Source organism: Setaria viridis, chromosome 3 (assembly GCF_005286985.2).
Source record: "Setaria viridis chromosome 3, Setaria_viridis_v4.0, whole genome shotgun sequence".
Lineage (NCBI taxonomy): Eukaryota > Viridiplantae > Streptophyta > Magnoliopsida > Poales > Poaceae > Setaria > Setaria viridis.
Genome location: NC_048265.2, coordinates 38285390 through 38305938, shown reverse-complemented (window position 1 = coordinate 38305938; position 20549 = coordinate 38285390). Strand labels below are relative to the sequence as shown.

At 45.5% G+C, this 20549-nt stretch overlaps 1 protein-coding gene across 1 annotated transcript; it reads right to left on the bottom strand.

The window, feature by feature from the left end:
* Window positions 1–16593: 16593 nt before the first annotated feature.
* Window positions 16594–20116, bottom strand: LOC117849268 (uncharacterized). Its single transcript, XM_072292318.1, has 3 exons — window positions 19626–20116; window positions 17243–17308; window positions 16594–16873 (listed from the first exon to the last, which is right to left on the bottom strand). The coding sequence occupies exons 1-3, from the start codon at window positions 20083–20085 to the stop codon at window positions 16719–16721; spliced, it is 681 nt and encodes a 226-aa protein (XP_072148419.1). The 5' UTR covers window positions 20086–20116; the 3' UTR covers window positions 16594–16718.
* Window positions 20117–20549: the final 433 nt, after the last annotated feature.

Genomic DNA, 20549 nt, shown 5'->3' with positions numbered 1-20549 from the left:
TACTCAGATGATCTTGATGACACACTACGGGAAAGCTAAAAATTGCCGAGTGTATTTTTTTTGCCGAGTGTTTTTTTACGAGCACTCGGCAAACAAGCTCTTTGCCGAGTGCCAAGCCAAAAACACTCGGCAAATGAGGCTTTGCCGAGTGTCAAATAAAAAACACTCGGCAAAGCTCCCTCTTTGCCGAGTGTTAAAAAAAACACTCGGCAAAGAGGGGGCTTTGCCGAGTGTTAAAAAAGACACTCGGCAAAGAAGGGGTTTGCCGAGTGTTTTTTTCGACACTCGGCAAAAAAATAATTTTTTTTACTCTTTCCACCTTGAAATTTTTTCTACTCCCCACATACAATATGTGGTACTCAATGTTAAAGTTTAGTATATTTTTGAATTTGTTTGCTATATTTATTTAATTAATTGTATTTCAAGAAAATTTTTGGTGTAATTCAAATTTGAACCACAAGTGATTCAAATTATAGAATAAAATGAGTAGAAAAATGATATTCATGTTATTCGGCCCAATTTGAGACCTGACCCATGAAATGACAAGAAATTTCGAACATCTTATTCAGGAAACACGACCACGAACCTGTGGCGGTGGTATTTTTAAATTATAAAAAAAACAAGCAAAGTCTGAAAATCATGAGATTTGTCATGATGTGATGATATCAGGCTGTGGAAAAAAATTGAGAATGTTTTGCACATTTTGTCACGTACGATGTTTACAAACAGAAGCATTTCAGAAGAAGAATAGTAACGTTGAGAAGGATTGCATAAGATTTGGAGTCAAAATGATGGTCAAGTTTTGATTTGACTACAAAACTTTTTGTATAGTCAATAGAGAATATATATTATTTCATATAAATTTTTGACAATTTTTTAAAACTGTTAGATATTTTTTAAATTTTTTTTAAAATATCTTTGCTGAGTGTCCTAGGTTAGACACTCAGCAAACAACCCTTCACCGAGTGTCACCCTAGGACACTCGGCGACCTTTTTTTTTTCCCAACCGCAAGGCCTTATCCCCGCACCGCACCCAGCCCCCTCGATCTCCTCCGCCACTACTCCCTCACCTGTTCCTCTCTCCCCCCACCCCCGGCCCCGCGGCCCGGCGCCCCCCGGCCCGCCGCCCACGCCTCCCGCCCCGCCGCTCGGCCCCCGGCCCCGCCGCCGCCCGGCGCCCGCCCCCGCTGCCGCCCCCTTCTCCCCTCCGGATCCGGCCTCTCCTTCCCCGGCTCCCTCCCCTCCAGCCGGATCCGTGCCCCCTTCTTCCCTCCGGCGCGGATCCGGTGGCCCCCACCTCTCTCCCCTCCAGATCTGGCGCGTGGCGGTGGGCGGCAGTGGCGTGGTGGTGGGCGGCAGCGGGCGTGGCGGCCGGTGGCGGTGTGGTGGCCGTGGCCGTGGCCGGCGGCCGACGGGCGGCGGCTGTTTCTATTTTTTTTATTTTTTTCAAAAATATTTGCCGAGTGCTTTTTGACACTCGGCAAATCATTTGCCGAGTGCTCGATGTTCGACACTCGGCAACTCCACCATTTGCCGTAGGAAAGTTCGCCGAGTGCCGTTCGCCGAGTGTTACACTCGGCGAACTCTTTGCCGAGAGTTTTTGGGCCTTTGCCGAGTGCCTCAGGCACTTGGCAACCTTCCTATTTCCGGTAGTGACACTTACAACATAGATCCAACTGAAGTATATACACTGGAAGATTACTTTATGGATGATAATGTGTTTGATGCTTTGGTTGATCAGATAGCTGTAGAGCTAGAGGACAACCTTGAAGCTGCTAAAGCGGCACTATTATCTTATAGCAGAAGTAGTAGTAAGAGGAACATGGAGAGGAAACGTCTAGAGGCCCAGCAACGTCTTGCAATAGCCATAAGTGAGGGGACTCGCCATCTTAAGGAGAGGTCAGCCGCCCACCCCTATCAATTGTCAATTTAGCAAAAGAGGATCGCTAAGTCCAAACAAAACCGTAAAGACAAAGTGAAGGAATCAATGATAAGAAAAGAACTAAAGAATACTATTGAAGCCCAGGCTAAGCAGAAACAGTTCCAGCTACAGATCTCTTCAGAAAAGCTTCAATCAGCGGAACTTGAATACCAGGCAGCAAAGGAAAACATGGAGTCTAAAGCACGTGAGCTGGAGTACAAAATGCTAGATTTTTACAATGAGCTCTTAGTGGCTGAGACATCAAGGATGTCCGAGGATATTAAAGTTGAATGGTTAGAGGCCTTGAAGTGTATGAGAATGAGGCTCTTTGATAATCAGGACTAAGGTATGCTTATCTGGTTGTAAAACTGAAGTTGAACAGATTCATCCATGAGGGTGTATTCATGTTCCACTCTTCATAACCGAAATAAAAATAATGTTGTTTGAAACTCTGAAAAGTGCTTTACAAGTTGAGAACACTGAATCTGATTTGCATATTGGTAGGAACACTCATAATATTTTATTGTGTCAATGTTGTGCATTTGAATGTCAAAATCACTGCTAATTAGTGGCAGCACCATTCTTTCTCACTTTGTAGGACAGACAAGTTGAAGCATTAGCATATAATGTAGTAAATTGATTCTTGCTGAACAATGGTCTTTTTTGCAATGCTTATTGCATTCTCTAATGTTTCCACAGCATTTTTTCAGGAGACGGATTTTTGTTTGAGATGGTGAAGGATCTACTCTCTACTTCTTATTAAAAAGTTCCCATACAAATACTCTATTTGGAACACATTAGTTTATCTGGATCCTATATATCCATATCCTTCACCAGAATGTGTTTTAGAATAGGCCTCATTTTTTATGAAAAGAAAAGGTCTCATTCCTTCATGGATGTTGCATTCAACTATTTTCTTCGCTCTGAAGCTAGATATGTAATTGTCATTAAATTTAGTACCTACTGGTATCATGTAATCATTTCATTCAATCGTTTCTTCTGTCAAGGTCAAGACCACTATAATGTTTCCATTCGTAATTCTCCAATGGCCTTAGTTCTTGCATCAAATGTGACGGTGTCAATATCAGTTTACTCATTACGTGCATTGTCGTTGGCTAGTTAAATAGATGTGTGTTTTACACATGCATCTATCATATATGACTATACCTGTTCATGCGTAAATGAGTTTAACTTGCCAGTCATATATATTAGCAGGAATAATCAAGGAGGAAAAACATATATGTACAGGTTTATTCCGTTAGGCAATGTTGATTAGTGAGAAATGTGGGTTTACGAGCATTTTTTTTGTGTGGTCTGTACTGGCAAGTAATGCAGTACTTGCACTAATAAGCAACAGTTGCTTTCCAGAATTATGTAGTTTTTATCCCCAAATAGTTCAGAATTTCATTCACTAAGTGGAGCCACAAAACATAATGAAGCTTGAAAAGATGGTTAAGTTGCGACGGAACAATAAGAAGAGGATTCTCATCTGTTTTCTATTTTCTTAGGTTCATTTAATCTAAACCATACAAACATGCTCCAGGATGTTCTGCAGGAAGAACTGGGAGCACTAAGGAGAGGCCCTTTAAGAGAGACATCAGGAGAATCTTGCAAGCCCATCCTCCCCTGAACCTCATTGATATGCCAAAGCTCAACGAGGATCCAACAACGTTGCATAGTGATGATGACTAGCTTATGAATGTTCCTGGTGTCTTACATGTCTATAGTTGATGTATATAGAATCTACCTTTGCTATGAAAAGAGAAGATTTGCTGGTGCTTTGTGTAAGAGAAACAAACCATGGAGTCAAATGGGAACCGGCTGTATATATAGCTGAGTGACCGTTGCATATTGATGTCCTTGAGAGTGAAATTTATTTTTCATACGTTACTACAGGTTCACAGGTAATTTACAAAAAAAAACTTATTACCCAGCGTGTTATAAGTAAACTATTACTACCACGGTGCGAGCTCTCCCAGCTGAAAACAATCATGGTTGATAAATTATTATAGTTAAAGCGCAAATCCTCCCACCATGCAACTTGAATGGTCATATCATTTTGGTCCGACGAATTGCAAATATGCAAATGGATGCATTAACTTGTCAAATATGTATGCATGTACGGTCATATGTATATCAATGGTCATATTTTGCCATGGTGATAGACCACGTGGATTGTAGTTTTTGTCATAAATATTAATTTTATGGAGACGGCAAATCAAAATGTAAAATTGATATTCCTAAGCCTTTCAATAGCACCTCCGGTCCCTACTAGTTGCACCATTCATGCAATGCAGATGGTCAGCAAACTGGACATGGCGGGAGCCGGATGGTTGTCAAAGCAAACCTCCACATCTCTCCTTGTTATCTTGATAGAAGGAGCACCTTCGTGTTGTCCCTATCTTGTGCCAATGAGCCGTTCATGATGTGTCGCAACATACAACAACACATGTACATGTCAAAAATTTCAGTAACAATCATTACTTCACGAGATACGCGTGATCATAACCTAAGCTGTCAACCACCCTCTCGGCAAAAATTGACCCTCAACATGCGTCGTGCCAGAGAACATAAAATAGAACCGACTTGCACATACAAACCATAAAAGCAAGAGAACATGGACTAACCGTACTAAGCATTGAGGCTGCCTGATGCACATCCCAACGGTTCCATTGATGTCGCCGGTTGCTAGGAACAGTCGTTGCAGGCTAATAGACCAGCCACCGATCAATGGAACGCAAATTTGCATTTTCACCATGAGCCTGCTGCAGATATAAGCTACAGTACATGTGGCCTCCTACCATTGTAAAATATGGTAGATGGCGTCTATGACACATTTGACAAGTTACCGCGAACCTATTTGCATATTTTGCAACATGTTGTATCATGTTGTACAGTGGGTGCAATTCACTCAATTTTAAATGCAGAATTTTCTTACTAGTCTAACCAACCATTGGGTAAATTAATGATCGTGATAAATTTTCCTCGGGAAGTTTCTGCTGATTGTTCCCAGTTCTGATCTGAGAGTAGCAATTGGCCCTAACCCATGCCAGTTTATAAGATCGGGTTCCTCCCAATTGTTCTTGGCTGATAACCTGCGCATTGCATCTTGTGTTGTCTAAAACAGACCATTTCCTTTCCTTCACGTCGTTCACGGCATCGCCAGGATAAAACACAAACGTGATTACGCAATTGACGAAGGATGGAAATACTACATGAAGAAATAATATTAACCAGATGATTGCTTTTTGACGAAATTGACGAAAAAGAAAACGAAAATTGAACTTCAAATAAACGCTCAGCGCTCGCAGCTCGCCCCTGAATCCCTGACGCGCCCCTGAATCCCTGACGCGCCCCTGAATCTCTGACGCACCCCTAAATCCCTGACGCGCTCCAGACGCGATGCTCGGCGCCCGCCTCCTGCACCCGCGCGACGATGGCTCTGATCGCCTGATTGGATCGGCGGCGACACGGCCATGGAGTCAGGAGTGTATACATATACGGAGTCAGGGACGGCACATGCACGAAGCAATTTGGCAGGCATGGTACAGGCACGGAGCAATTTGGCAGACCTGATTTGGCACGGACGGGAGGCAGGCCGCAGTTGTTACACGGGGCATTTAGAAAGGCCGAAACAAAGTCCACCAACCAAACTATATGTACTAATTACCTATATAGTCTTGCCCCCCCCCCCCCCCAGCTTCATGGCCCCGAGCGGTCGCACGGCCTGCCCCTCCCTTAGAGCCGGGCAACTTTAATAACAAAGATGTCTATGTTATAACTTGTCCTCACTATAGCTAGAGGGCAACCTTGAAGCTGCTAAAGGAGGTCTATCTTATAGCAGAGGTAGTACCAAGAGGCACATGGAGAGGAAACGTGTAGAGGCCAGCAACATCTTTCAAGTGCCATAACTGAGGGGACGTGATGCCATCTTACTGTGAGGACAAGTGCCCTTAGAGCAACTTAAAAAGCTCCTTTAAAATTGTCCCAAAACTTTATTAGGGAAAAAAAACTTATCTCCAACAGCTTCCCCATTATTCCGTAGAAATGCGCGGACGCGAAAAACACCTCCGTCGCCCCACATGTATGTGCGAGTCCGGTCCTTCCCCGATCTGGCGATACGAGCTGGTGAGAGGGGGGAGATCGAGCAGGTGTGCGCCTGGGTAGCCCAGCCGGCGACATGGGATGGGCGCAGGCGGGCATCCCCTCGGTCCCCGTCACGAGCCATTTTGCTCCATCCCTCCCGCGGCGCGAGGAGAGGCCGGCGCGGCGTGAGTTGAAGGCAGGGTCGGCCAAGCTCCACGAGCAGCGCGACCATGGCCAATTGTGGCAAGCTCCGCAGGCGGCGTGGCCAGGGCTAGCAGGGGGTTGAGCTCTGCGCGCGGTGCTAGAAGGGCCGACAGGGATGGTGAGCGGGCGGCTAGGGGCTCGCGTGCTCCGCCGTGGGCATGGGCGAGCTCCTCCAACTACGGCACGAGCTTCTTTTTTATGAGCTGTGCGAGCTCTGGCTGTGAACCCTGATAAGCTTCTGCTCATCTCTTTTTACGGGGATTTTGATCAATATCAGTTCAACCATTGAGCTCCAATCCAAGTACAGGCAAGGCACGGAGCAGAGCTGCAGGCCGGCATGGTCAAGCACAGGTGCGGGGAGGATTGGAGGCGCGTGCGGATCGGTTGGAGGAAGAAGAAGAAAAAAAAATGAGATAGGGAGAGAGCAGGGAGGTGCCGGGCTGAGCCCAATTACGATGATATGGTCTGTTTTAAAATATTGGGGCCTAGTTATTAGCGATCTGCTGTGGATTGATATATTTTTTGGGAAAATTTTTTTGGAAGAGCTCCTAATACATAGTTTTGGGGAATAACTTTTTAGAAAACTTTTGGAGTTACTCTTAACCGCTATCAGTTCTCACTTTGGCAAAAAGGGCATCACTAAGTTCAAACACAATTGTAAAGACTAATTGAAGGAAACAGTCACGAGAGTCCAAAATGCTAAATTTAACAACGGGGATGACCAAGAATATAATAGTTAATCGGTTAAAGGCCTTGAAATGTACGAGAAAGAGGCTCTATGATAATCAGGACTAAGCAATTCCATATAATATGGCATAAAGGGGATTGAGAGGAAAAAACATCCAGCAGATCACCTTTCTAATCCACCTTCTCTTTATTTTTTAGTCAATCCCCTTTAATCCTTCCCCTCTCTGCTTTAGAAAGGGAACAAATCCCTCTCCCATTTCCTCCTTTTTGGATCTTGGACACCTTTCTGCTCTCACACGCGCGGTGCGACTCTGCCGCTCGCACCAAGGTCCAGAGAGTGCTGGCCGTCCGCTCGCCCCAGCCCATCTCTCGTAACTGCCCGTTACCCAACCCCTGCCTGTCCCAACCATGCGCGACGGTGGCAATGAGCTCTGCGCCATTTGAGTGTGAAAATCATTGTTAATTAGTAGCAACACCGTTTGTTCTTAGTATGTAGGACAAAGACATGTTGATGCATTAGCATGGAATGTAGTAAATTGATGCTTGCTGAATAATAATGGTCTTGTTCTGCAATACTTATTTCATTCCCTTATGCTTCCACAGCATTCATTTTCAGGAGACATGATTTTTGTTTGAGATGGTGAAGGATATACATTATCGTGATTATTAAACATTTTCTAACGGTGTTATTTTCACAGCATGCATTTTGATTGAGCATTGGCTGTAACCAAACATATGGACAAGACAAGCGTTTTCGATGAAACATCCTCCTCAGCAGGGGCAGAGCTTCCTTGGCCCCCCGCCCTCCTGTATGATGCCCATTAAGATGCATGATTATTTGCTTGGTTTTGCTTCAAAATAGGTAGCTATTCGTACATAATCCACTGATTTTTTTGTGTCCGGCCCCTGCTGAATTTATCCCCAAGCTCCACACAACCAGTCCCTGAGCCTCAACAACAAGCCGAAGCACATCAAACTTCCTGCGTTGTTGCATAAATGATGATGACTAGTTTATGAATATTCCTGGTGTCTTCCATGTCTACAGGCAATGCTATATAGAGTCTTTGCTTTGAAAAGGCAGATTTCTTCTACAGCCAATGCTATATAGCCGAGTGTCCATTGCATGCTGATGTCCTTGAGAGTGTAAATTTATTTTTCCTACCTACTACAGGTTCGGTTGGGGTTAATTTATTGTTGAAATAAAACCACAATCATGGTTGACATACAATTATATTTAGGTCCTGTTTGGATCCAAGGGCTAAATTTTAGCTCTGCACTTTTAGCCCAAAATTTAGCTCAAGGGATCCAACAGGTAGACTAAAAGTGTAGAATAGCTAAATTTTAGCTCCTAAATTTTAGTCCCCAAAGAGACCCTAAAAGGGGCTAAAAGTGCTCCTCCCCCCAATTTCCACACCCTGCCCCTCCTTCCTCTCTCCTCTCCGCGTGGTCCCCCTCCCGCACCCCTCCCTCTCCTCCGCCTGCCCGCCCGGAGCCGGCGCCACCGTCCCGCCGCAGCCGTCCGCGTCGCTGGCGCTCTCCATGAACACCTCCGAGAACCGCTCCCCGGGGCGCGCCTGGAATATGGACGTGGCGCCATCGAAGGACCAGAACAGGCAGTGCAGCAGCCACACGCGTCAGCCACACGCGGCGCAGTGCTCGGCGCGGCCGCCGAAGAACGCCGCCTCCATGCTCTCGTGCACCACCGACAGGTACCCGTCCCGCAGGAACTCACGGAACGCGCCCCACCGCGCGTTCCCCTCGCCCAGGAACTCCGCCGCGGGCGCCGACTTGAGCTCCGCGAACTCGTCGAAGAAGCGCCGCCGGTCGTGGGAGCCCCGCCCGTGGAGGGAGCTCATGCCGAAGTCCTTGCGGTGGAACCCGGCCAACATCTTCAGCGCCGGCCGGGTCCCTGGCGAGTTGATGGAGAGAGAGGGGAGAGGAGAGAGAGAGGAGGGAAAGGAGGAGGAGGAAGTCATTAATAAGTGCAAATCAGTCATTATTTGATGAGGACTAAAATTTAGCCCATGAATCCAAACACCCCAACAAAACTAAATTTTAGGGACTAAATTTTAGGAGCTAAATTTTAGTCCATGAACTTTGGATCCAAACACCACCTTAAATATTAACCTACAATTATAAATAACCATGGGGCCAAAAAAATTGTTCATAAGAGAGAAAATTCAGCAGGTGCAAGTTCTCGAAACTGACGGTGGCAGAACCTAACACCATTGCCAACACAATCTCCAAGTATTAAACATTTATATCAAACTTTTTCAGCCCAGTTCAGAAGATCATCAGAGTTTAGTGCTAGGTTCAGTTCTGATGTATCGAAATGACCATTGCGCCCTCGAATATAATGAGAATATAGTTGTTGACGGGTTAAGTAAGGTAAAAGTGACCGTTCGTCTCCCTGTAAATATAAGCGCACAATGGTTGCAAACATGGTTTTTTGCAGTTTGTTATACAATATTTTATTTTCCTCATCCCAAAAATATTCCCCAACATGTTAGCTAATTACCGCTACGAAGTTTTTGTCCACCTCTGTGAAATATCGAAATCAAGGTTCATCTTGCAGCCTTCGCTGAAGAGGTCATGCATGCACAGGTCGTCAAAGTAGCCATCGATCTAGCTTTGAATGAGCATTTAATTTATTCATAGTCATCGCTGTAAATGAGTGAGTCCAAATGTGGAGCCATGCTACCATTTCAACCTAGCCACGGTGCACGTATGCAATAGCGCAGTGGAACAGGTGGCAGGATGAGCTGTTTAGTTGCACACCTCATACCATGCGCATACTAACTCTCAAATGTTCCACAACATGTGCACATTATTAACAAAAAGCAAAAATGTCGTGTGACCCTTTTGAATGTTAAAATTTCATCGAAATTGAGTTCAGTTTCTCTAGAAATGCGTACTACAACAAACATATGCAAGTCAAGTGGATACTGTCAGGTACTGCCTTGCACGGCAGGAATAAGTTCGGTGAGAGGGTATCCTGTTGTTGAAGCTTGGCGGTGGAATTCCTTCCGAACCTAACCAGTCATGTGAATGCCTTGGAACGAGAGGCATCAGCGCCTGACTGAAACAAAGATCCGACTGGTGGAATAGCCTCAATCGGCTTCCACAATGACTCGTGGACAGATTAGAGTGCTTCAAATGCTCATTACCACACAGTATGTAATAGATTGTACAAAACAAAACATGAAGTAAGCATTAGCAACGATGCAATGGGCATAAGATGCCTTCACTTGAATTTAAGTTGCATTCGCATCAAAAATCAAGAGTTACATTAAGCCTTTCTCCAAACTCAGAGAACACAAACTGTGTAACTCTGCAGCAAACTAATACTTCTGTGGAAAAGTAAGCAGAGGACATATTTCTGTCAACTAGAATGTAGTGATGAAGTTTTCCCATTTGCCCCGAAAGCTGAGGTACTTCGAAACAGACTCGGTATCAATCAGACTCCTGCCCTTACCCTTTCGAAAATCCAGGCCCATCACATTGAAGTGTTGTTGTGTAGTAGATGATGCCTAGTTTAAAAATATTCCTGGTGTCTAGCATGCCTACAATCAGAGTGCACAATCCTAGAATCATCACTTCGAAAAGCTGATTGCTTGTGTCCTGTTGAAGAGAAAAGCAAGATGTAGATCAATAAAAACTGATCTTATATATACCCAAACTGATTTCCGTGACTCAGCCCTTCAGAGTCGTATGCATGCATTGTATGGAAGCGAAAAGTATTGGTGCCAAATTTAATGCTAGCTGGATACTCTATTAGCTGACCTTTGACCTGAGACTAAAAGATTTTAGATTTAGCAGAAGTAAAACCAAATATATGATATATATATGATATGTGCCTTCAGCGCTACTACTTGTTAATTAGAAGGGAGATGTTAGTTTTGAAGTTGAAGTAGTGCCAAAGAAAGATACCTTACGATATTTAGGATTGATGTTATTAAGAGATAAGGATATTGATGAAGATGTTAGTCCTAGAACTAAAGTAGGCTGGTTGAAGTGGCGCAAAGCATCTGACATCCTCTATGACAAGAGGCTACAGCAGAAGCTAGAAGGCAAGTTTCATATAACGACAATTAGATCAGCAATATTTGTATCGTGCAGAATGTTGACGTAAAAGACACTTCTCAAGAGTACCTCTTCCTTGCCGGCAGCTAAACATCCTCGTCCGTGGCGGTTACAGGACTAGCACAACATAGCAGACTTGGATGAGGGGTGGCCATCCTTGCCGGGCTTGATGCCCGCACATATAACTTGGCTCTTTTTGGGACCCCAGGCACCCAGCACGAAAAAAGTAGGTATCTGAACCGACTTATAATCCGTGCCAGCGTGGACATTTCTGTATTCCTCTACCTCAGTACCTCCAGCTTCGCTCTAAGGCTTCAGGCTCGTCCTTCCCACTTCACGTTTCAGAATCCAGAATGCTTATTTTTGTGACCGGGCCCTGTACTACATGACACACGTACCGTATGCAACACAACCTTACTGCATTGACTACAAGAAGTGTACGAAAAAAACACGGTTCAAGAGAAGCGATGTTGAATGGCATTATTGCAAAGCAGTTGGATCCCGTAAATAATAACAGCTGCAAGGTGATCAAGGCTTCTGCCCTAACCCAACCAATCTTTATCCTTCGCTTTTAACGTCCCCCTTCTCTATATGTAAGATTCCTCTCCTAGCAGGAATCCAGCTACTACCAGTTTGGCACTGCATTACTACGTACGATCATTTAGTTTGCCGCTCCAATTCCATGTGTTCACCTCAATCCCATCTACAGCCGAGCATTGGTACGATCGATTTACCGTGAGATGTCTCCTCTAGCTTATGAGTGCATAAACAAATCGGTAATCGGCTAGGAATAGAAAGTATCTCGAAGTTTTTGTCCACCTCTTCGGAATATCAGGATCAAGGTTCATCGGTTCATCTTCACTACTAACTCATCTTCCATCCAACCCTTTTTGTCCCGGTTGACTTTGGATCCGGGACTAAAGGACCTTTAGTCCCAGGTCAAAGATGAACCACTAACAGGGAAGCCGGTTGTAACGGCTAGTAGGATAAGGAGGCCTTTAATCCTAGTTGGTGGCTCCAACCGAACAAAACGCCCCTTTCCACGCGCCCCCCTCTCTCCACCTTATATTCTCCTCCCCTATCCTCTCCCGCTGGCGCCCCTTCCCTCCCTCTCCCGGCCCACCCCCTCCCCTTCCCTCCCACCACCGCCCCCACCCCTCCCTCTCCTAGCCCACCCCCTTCCCTCCCACTGCTGCTGCCCCTCCCCCCTCCCTGTCCCGGCTCACCCCCTCCCCATCCCTCATGCCGCCCCCACCCCTCCCTCTCCTGGCCCGCCCCCTTCCCTCCCACCGCTGCTGCCCCCTCCTCCTCCGTCTCCCGCCGCCGCTGCCCCCTCCCCTTTCTATCCCGCCCCCTCCCCCTCCACTGCCCCTCCCCTTCCCCCTCTGCTCGCCCCTCACTGGCTGTGAAGAGCGGCAACGGGACGAGGTGCAGGGCAGTGGTGCGCGGGGGAGCGGCAGCTAGCCGGAGGTAGCGGGATGCGGTGGCGCATGGGGCACAGGTATGCTCGCCCCTCCCTCTCCCTCTCCCCCCTCTCCCTCCCTTTTCCTCTCCCTCTCCGGCAGGGCACGGGATGTCGGGGGCTGGGCAGCGGCGGTGGGGTGAACCGCGGGCGGCGCAGGTGGGCGGCCGGCGCAGGGCTGGCGCGGGCACGGGTGGCCGACACTTTTTTTTAACTTTTTTAGTCTCTGTTGGTAGTACCAACTGGGACTATAGGGGGACTTTAGTCCTAGGTGTGACCCGAGACTAAAGAGGGAGACCTTTTGTCCCAAATAGTTAGTCCCGGTTGATTTTTTTGATCTATGTCTCTTACCAACTGGGACTAAAGGTGAGTTCTCGAGTACTGCTTGCAGCATGCGCCACAGAGGTCATGTATGCACAGGCCTTCAAAGTAGCAGTCTATGTAGCTTAGAATGAGCCTTTAGTTTATGCATAGTCATCGCGTTAAATGAGTTAGCCTGAGCCCAAATGTTGAGCCATGCTGCCATTTCATCCTAGCCATGGTGGACGTATGCAACGCAATAGCCCAGCGGAACAGGTGGCAGGTTGAGCTGTTTATTTGTATCACACCTCATACCATGTGCAAACTAACTCTGAAATGTTCCGCAACATGCACACATTTATATAAACAAAAAGGAAAAATGTCTTGTGCCACTTTTACAAGTTAAAATTTCGTCAGAACACAGTTCAGTTTCAGTATAGATGCGTACTACAACAAACATATGTTCTCAACCTAACCAGTAATCAGGCATGAAAGATTATCATTCAGAGAGTGGGTCAGAGCAGAGACAAGCCCACAGTTCTGAAAAATGCACGCTGCAGAAATAAGGTTGATCAGCAAGGAGCGACTGATAGACATTCAGTTCCGAGGGAAACTCAGCACAACATAACTGCATTCTACTGCTACCAGTCTTTTCAGAGGTGGATGCGTAGATGACAGGTGTAGCGCTGGGAAAAATATGGTACGCAAACAACCTGGTGGTCAGCAAGGGTTTCAGTGACAGTCGCTGCGTGCGAAAACATAGTAATCTGAGTTTGGACAGGTAAGCAGAGGATATATTTCTGTCAACTAGAATGTCGTGATGAAGTTTTTCCATTTGCCCCGAAAGCTGAGGTACTTCAAAACAGACTCGGTATCTATCAGACTCCTGCCCTGACCCTTCTGGAAATCCAGGCCCATCACATTGGAATGTTCTTGTGTAGTAGATGATGACTAGCTTAAAAATATTCCTGATGTCTACCAGGCCTACAATCAAAGTGCACAATCCTAGAATCATCGCTTCGAAAAGCAGCTGATTGCTTGTGTCCTGTTGAAGAGAAAAGAAAGGTGTAGACAACAAAAACCGGTCTTATATATACCCAAACTGATTTGCCTGACTCAGCCCTTCAGAGTCGTATGCATGCATTGTATGGAAGTGAAAATTATTGTTGCCAAATTTAATACTACATTGCTAGCTGGATACTCTATTAGCTGACCTTTGGATTGAGTCTATAGGTTTTAGATTTAGCATAACTAAAATTTAATATAGGACATGTGACTTTAGTGCAACTACAAGTTAGGAGGAAGGATGTTAGTTTTGAAGTTCATGTAGCTAGTGCCAAAGAAAGATACATTTCGGTATTTAGGATTGATGCTATAAAGACACACGGATATTGATGAAGACGTTAGCCATAGATCAAAGTGGCACAAAGCAATTTGCATTTTTTGTGACAAAAGGCTACCGTAGATGCCAGAATGAAAGATTCATAGAACGATAATTAGAGCAGCAATGTTTATATCGTGCAGAATGTTCACATACAAACATGCACCTAAACATCCTCATCTGTGCTGGTTACAGGACTGGCACAACGTAGTAGACTTGGAAGAGGGTGGCTCAATGCCCGCACATATAATCTCTGACAGCTCTTTTTAGACCCAGCACAAAAAAAAACAAAGTATCTGAACAGACTTATAATCCGTGTGTAAGGAAAATGATCCTAACTAGATCATTAGCGATTTTAGTGATTGCGCTATCACACACTAGCTTATGGGACTAACAACATTTGCGAGTACACAAAGTTTAGTCACATTGATGCAATGTAACAGATTTGGGTGATCAAACACATCAAACAAAGGTCAAGAGGACATGTAAAAGACCCTAGAAGAGCTTAAAGTAACCCAAGACATCGTAAAAGAGAAGTCTGGACAAAGGCACACGAAGAAATGAAGCAAAATTGTGAAGATTCCTCATAGTCGCATAGGATCAATCGGTGATCATAGAATGATACAATGATGACCATGAAGGGAGCCATAAGATGAATCGGTGATCGACTCAGTTTGAAGTCAAAATGCATCGTTGAATGATTTGGTGTGCACACTAAGGGAGACAGGATAAATCGGTGTGATCAGCTCGACTTGGCATCGGCTCAAATACGACTCTAGAAGGTTTTGTGCATACGCCAAATGATACGGTGACTACACTACCTGAAGCACAGGTCATAGTGATCACTGTTTTTGTGGCAATTGAGCAACGCGGCTAGTTTTTTGGTTTGAGCCTATAAATACACCTTTGCCATGCAATTTCAAGTGTATTTGAGCCTGGAGAAGCTACGTGATTGGTTCTCATATATTCACAAGTGCTCTAGTCATCAAAGTGCTCAACAGAAGATTAATGCAATTAACATTAAGGCCTAGATCTTGATTATTGCTAGTTTAGGCCTATTAACGTATTGCTTTATTGTTTAGCTTAGAGTTAGGTGAGGTTTGCATAACTCTTTGTTATCAGTACTTGCACGCACCAATAGTAGTAAATCCGAGGCTTGTAGAGACCCTTCAACTGTATTTGTGGAGTGGGAGCGCTGGTGCGAGTGATAGGGAGGTGCCAAAGCTCTAGTAAGTGAAGAGTGGCAAGGATCATCCGGGAGAGGCTAGGTGGAGATCCACACATGCATGGCTACTTAGTTACTTAGGGAGGTTATTATACCCTTGCGCGGGAATTCTGCACCAACAACGAGAGCACTAGTGACCCGGTCCTGTACTACACGACACACGTACCGTACGAAGCACAACTTTGACTGCATTGACAAGAAGTGGACGGCAAGCGTGGTTCAAGAGAAGCGATGTTGAATGGCATTATTGCAAATTTGTTGGAGCCAAGGTGATCAAGGCTACTGCTCTTAGCCTGTTACCCACCCAACCTTTATCCTTGGCTTTCTACCTCCCCCCTTCTATATATATAAGTTTCCTCGATCTCCTAGCAGGAATCTAGCAAGCAGCTTGGCACTGCATTATTACGATAATTCAGTTTGCCGCTCAAACTCCATGCGCCACCTCATCTCCAACCGAGCACCGGTACCAATACCATTGATCTACCGTGAGATGTAATGTCTCCTCTAGCTCATGAGTGCACAAACAATAAATCAATAATCGGCTAGGAATGGAAAGTATCAGGAAGTTTTTGTCCATCTTATTCGAAAATCCGGATCAAGGTTCATCTTGCAGCGTTGCCAAAAGGGCTCAAGTATATGCACCGGATGTCCATGTTCGCGTTGATGTAGCTTTGAATGAGCCTTTAATTTATGCATAGTCATTGCTTCAAATTAATGAGCCCAATTGTTGATCCATGCTACCATCTCATCCTAGCCACGATGGACGTATGCAATAGCTCAGTGGAACAGGTGAGAGGAGCTGTTTTGTTAGATCACACTTCATACCATGCGCATACAAGCTCTCAAATGTTCCACAACATTTGCACATTATGAACAAAAACGAAAATGTCATGTGCCCCTTTCGCAAGTTCAAATTCAAAAAACTAGAGTTCAGTTTCTCTACAAATGCATACAACAAACATATGTACCGAACCTAACCACTAATCAGGCACGAAACTTCATTATTCAGAGTATGATTCAGAGCAGACAACCATACAGTACTGGAAATGCACGCTGCAGAAATAAGGGTGATCAGCAAGCACTGACTGATAGACATTCAGTTCCGAGGGAAACTGAGCACAACAGAAATTTCCATTCTACTGCTACCACTCTTTTCAGTGGTGCATGCAGATGACATGAGTAGCATTGGCGAAAATATGGTACCCAAAGAACCTGCCCGTTCAGTAAGGGTATTTCGGAGACAATCGCCCTACACTCTGCATGTGATGTACAAAGTAATCTGCATCGACAAAGAAAGCGCCTGACAAAAATTAAATTCAAAATCGAGGTCCACAAGTGTATCACACCAGGCGCGCAAACATCACAAGTACTACGTGACCACAGCTGCTGCTGCTGCTGCTCCTGCGAGGATCAATGCAACGATGGAAATGCTGTGGGAACGAGAGGCCTCAGCGCCTGACCGAACCAACGACCCGGCAGGTGGAACTGCTTCCATCGGCTTGGACACTGATTCAGGGACAGCAGCTGCTGCATCAAACACATATGGATCACCATATTAGTTCAGCTAATCTTTGAAGAAGCACCAGCGTGCCTTTGAGTGATTCAATGTTAATTACCGCAAAGTACATAATTCGGGCACAAAAACATGATGTAAGCATTAGCAATGATGCAATGTGCATTACATGCCGTCCTTTGTTGAGTTACATTTCCAAAACAAATGTAAGTTACATTAAGCATTTCTCCAAACTCACAGAACAGTATAATACAAACTGTGTAATTGCGCAACAAACTAATATTGGTGTGGACAGGTAAGCAGAGACCGTAGATCAAAAACGCCCACAATATATTTCAGATTCATATATAATCAATCACCAGGAGGAGAAATGTTTTCACCTGGGGAAATTTCTGGCCATGATGTTGACTGGGGCGTGACATGCAATTCTGGCAGCACCTTGAGCTCTATGTTTAGGAAATGAAACAACAAAATGATCAATGACAAATCCAGGACCGTGCAATATTGTACCCTTGTGTATTGCTTTGTCAGATGGTTAGGACAAATAACACAACAAGCATTCATTACATGAACGCAGGTAAAGAAAACAGATAGCAGAGTTTCTAACAGACCAAACATGGATGGGACTAGATTCAAGTAGTACTATAACAATTTACCAAGCAACAGATGAAGATTGGCATCCATGGATTTCACTATTTTTAGTCAACAACCGAATTCAAGGTTTCAAGCAACCTACCGAGGAGAATCTCACTAAACACACTAGATGCAATTGCCCTGCCAATCCATTAGGATACGGCATGACACCAAAATAGAACGGACTTAGTACCAGTACTAATCTCTCAAAAAATTGTACCAGTACCAAAGTCTTCACTAGAAAAAAAAGGAGTCCTAAAAAAACAGAAATATCACTATCATAGTGATTCGTTTGAGACATGGAAAACTGATTAAAATGACTAACCATGGTACCAATGAAACTGGAGTAACATTTCTTCGCGGAACATAACGAACCAGCACCATATCGCTAAATTAAGAATGGAAAGGCCACACAACTACAACTGCCGTAGAAGTATAAACATGCTCGAGAGTCTTTATTAGTAAATGGGAGCGATTCGGAGAGGACTTTCAACAAAAACATGAGCAAAAGCATGCAATACATCCTCATGCAGAACCTCATCGACAAGTGAAAGCCCCTGGACAACTCTAAGCAGTTGCATAAATGATGACGACAAGGTTACAAATATTCCTGGTGTCTTCCATGTTTATAGTCGATGTTATATAGAATCGTTGCCTTGGAAAGAGCAGATTGCTTGTGCTTTGCGTAAGAGAAAGAAACTGTGGAGTCAAATGAGAACCAGTTGTATATATGGCTGAATGTCTGTTGCATGTTGATGTCCTTGAGAGTGTAAATTTATTCGTCATACCTACTATGGTTCAAGTTGGTTAATTTATTATTGAACAAAAATCTGCTACCTCACTACCAAGTTATAAGTATACTATTACTACCAGTCCTAGCTCTCCCAGCTAACACCAATAATCATGTCTGATAAAAAAAATTATATAGAAATGATGAATCTAGTTTTTTCTTCCAATTCTAACTAATCATTGGCCATAGAGATTGATTCATAAGAAATAAAAATTGGCACATGGGAAAATATGAAGAGTGATGGTGGCAGAACCTACCACCATTACCAACATGACTATTAGTACTAAAAACTAGATGTACATATCTTCAATGCTCAAGATCGCCATCTAGGTAACTATGATACTTTTCAATCCCATTTTGAAGGCTGCTAGAGTTTAGCATTTGGAATGGTACGGTATGTTCCTGTACTGGTTGCACCTTTTGCTTATCATTCCATAATTTTTTTTATTTATTAATATAAAACCTCGATCCTTGTATATATAAACCCTGCTAAAGCTAATCCATGAGGATATGGCATGATGCTCAAAATAGAAGACACGATTAAGTACCTTACCAATCACTCAAAAAAATGTATGTAGGAGTACCAAAGTCTTCGCAAAAAAAAAGGAGTACCAGTACCAAAGAACAGAAATCTCATTATTATCACAGCAATTCATTTGGGACAGAATAGGTCCCTTAAATTGAAACATGGTCAACTAACAAAGGAAGAGGCCACACAAGTACAGGGCACAGATGTGTGAAACATGCTAGAGCCTTTCCACTACTAGCCCAAACAAAGGATGATACTCAAAGAACTGCACGCTATATATAGTACCTAAGAGCCTAAACAGCTAATTAGCATGGGAGCCAACTGCCAAGCAATGAATATCTAACATTAAAGGTGAACCTCTGTCACATACACCTGATTCCAAGCACCCTACTAACCATCAGGATATGTCTCGAGGCCAAAATAGAACATGCTAAGTACCACTGTAATCAGTAGAAAGATCAGAAATGTAATTGTTGCAGCAATTCACTAGGGGATAAAACAGAGTCTCTAAAATCAAACATGGAGGGCTGATTGAGACGACGACTAATCGACTAGCCATCAGGGAATCGAAAGACCATGGCGTCTACGACGCACGCAAGCAAGTGTTAATGAACTAGTCCTTCTTGTGCTGTTGCTGGCTTGCTGCACAGCAAGCACACCCCAGAACACGAGAGCGTCAGTAAATTAACCATTGCGCCGAGCACGCGTGAGGCGACAATGCAGAGGGTTCCTCACTTCCTCAACCATGGCGCGAGAGGGGAGGGGAGGGGAGGAGGGCACGGGGGGGTTTGTGAACTCGTGGCTCGCTCACCTCGGCAGGCGTCGGCGAAGAGGGTGGCGGCCTCGACGGTGGCGGCGGCGAAGGAGTTTCCCGCGGCGCAGGCGGGGAGGAGCGCGCCGAGGCGGGCGGCGTCGACGGGGAAGCCGAGGAGGAGCGGGTTGCGAAGCAGGTGGCAGAGGCAGCCCTCCCCTCCGCTCCCTCCCGACGGGTAGACGGCGCGGAGGAAGGCGACGCAGCAGGCGTCGGTGGGCGCCGGCGGGGACGCGGCCAGCGGCGGCGCCACCGCCGCCACGTGCGGCAGGCACGGCGAGATGGACACGATCGTCGCCGCGCACCGCGCCGCTGCGTCCCGCGCGGAGGCGTAGGCGGCGGAATCGGAGGCGGAGGCGGGGGCGTGGGCGTCCGCGGCGGAGGCCGGGGCCGGGAGGAGGGACGCGGCGGATGCGGCCGCGAGGAGGAGGAGGAGGAGGCGAGCGGCGGTGGGGCCCATGGTGCGGGGCGGCGCTTCGGAGTCGCTCGCGCTCTCTGAAAAGTGAAAAGTTGCTGGTGGGTTTTGGGGATGGAGGGAGGGGGTGAAGACGATGACCTGGCCTCGAGGCGGAGAGAAATCATGTCCGTCCGTTTGAAAGGCGGTTCACGAACGAGGCTGATCGGACGGCTCCGGTAAGCCCACTGATCCCTGCCGGTGCGACCGTGTTCACGTGCTGTGGCCGGCTGCCGCGGCTGCAGTGGCACAGCTGTCTCAAAAATTTCAGCACAAGTTCGAAGTTCGAAACACGTGCACAAATTTTAACAAAAGTTGACATATTGTGAAAATGTTTGGTGTAATTTTACCTTGACGCGCGGTAGTTTTAACTAGTTGAATTTCAAGTATTACGGTTTCTGACTATAGTTACAGGGTTTATCTCCTCGTCAATCGCTTTTTCTATCAGTCACCGTGACAGCCGTTGGATC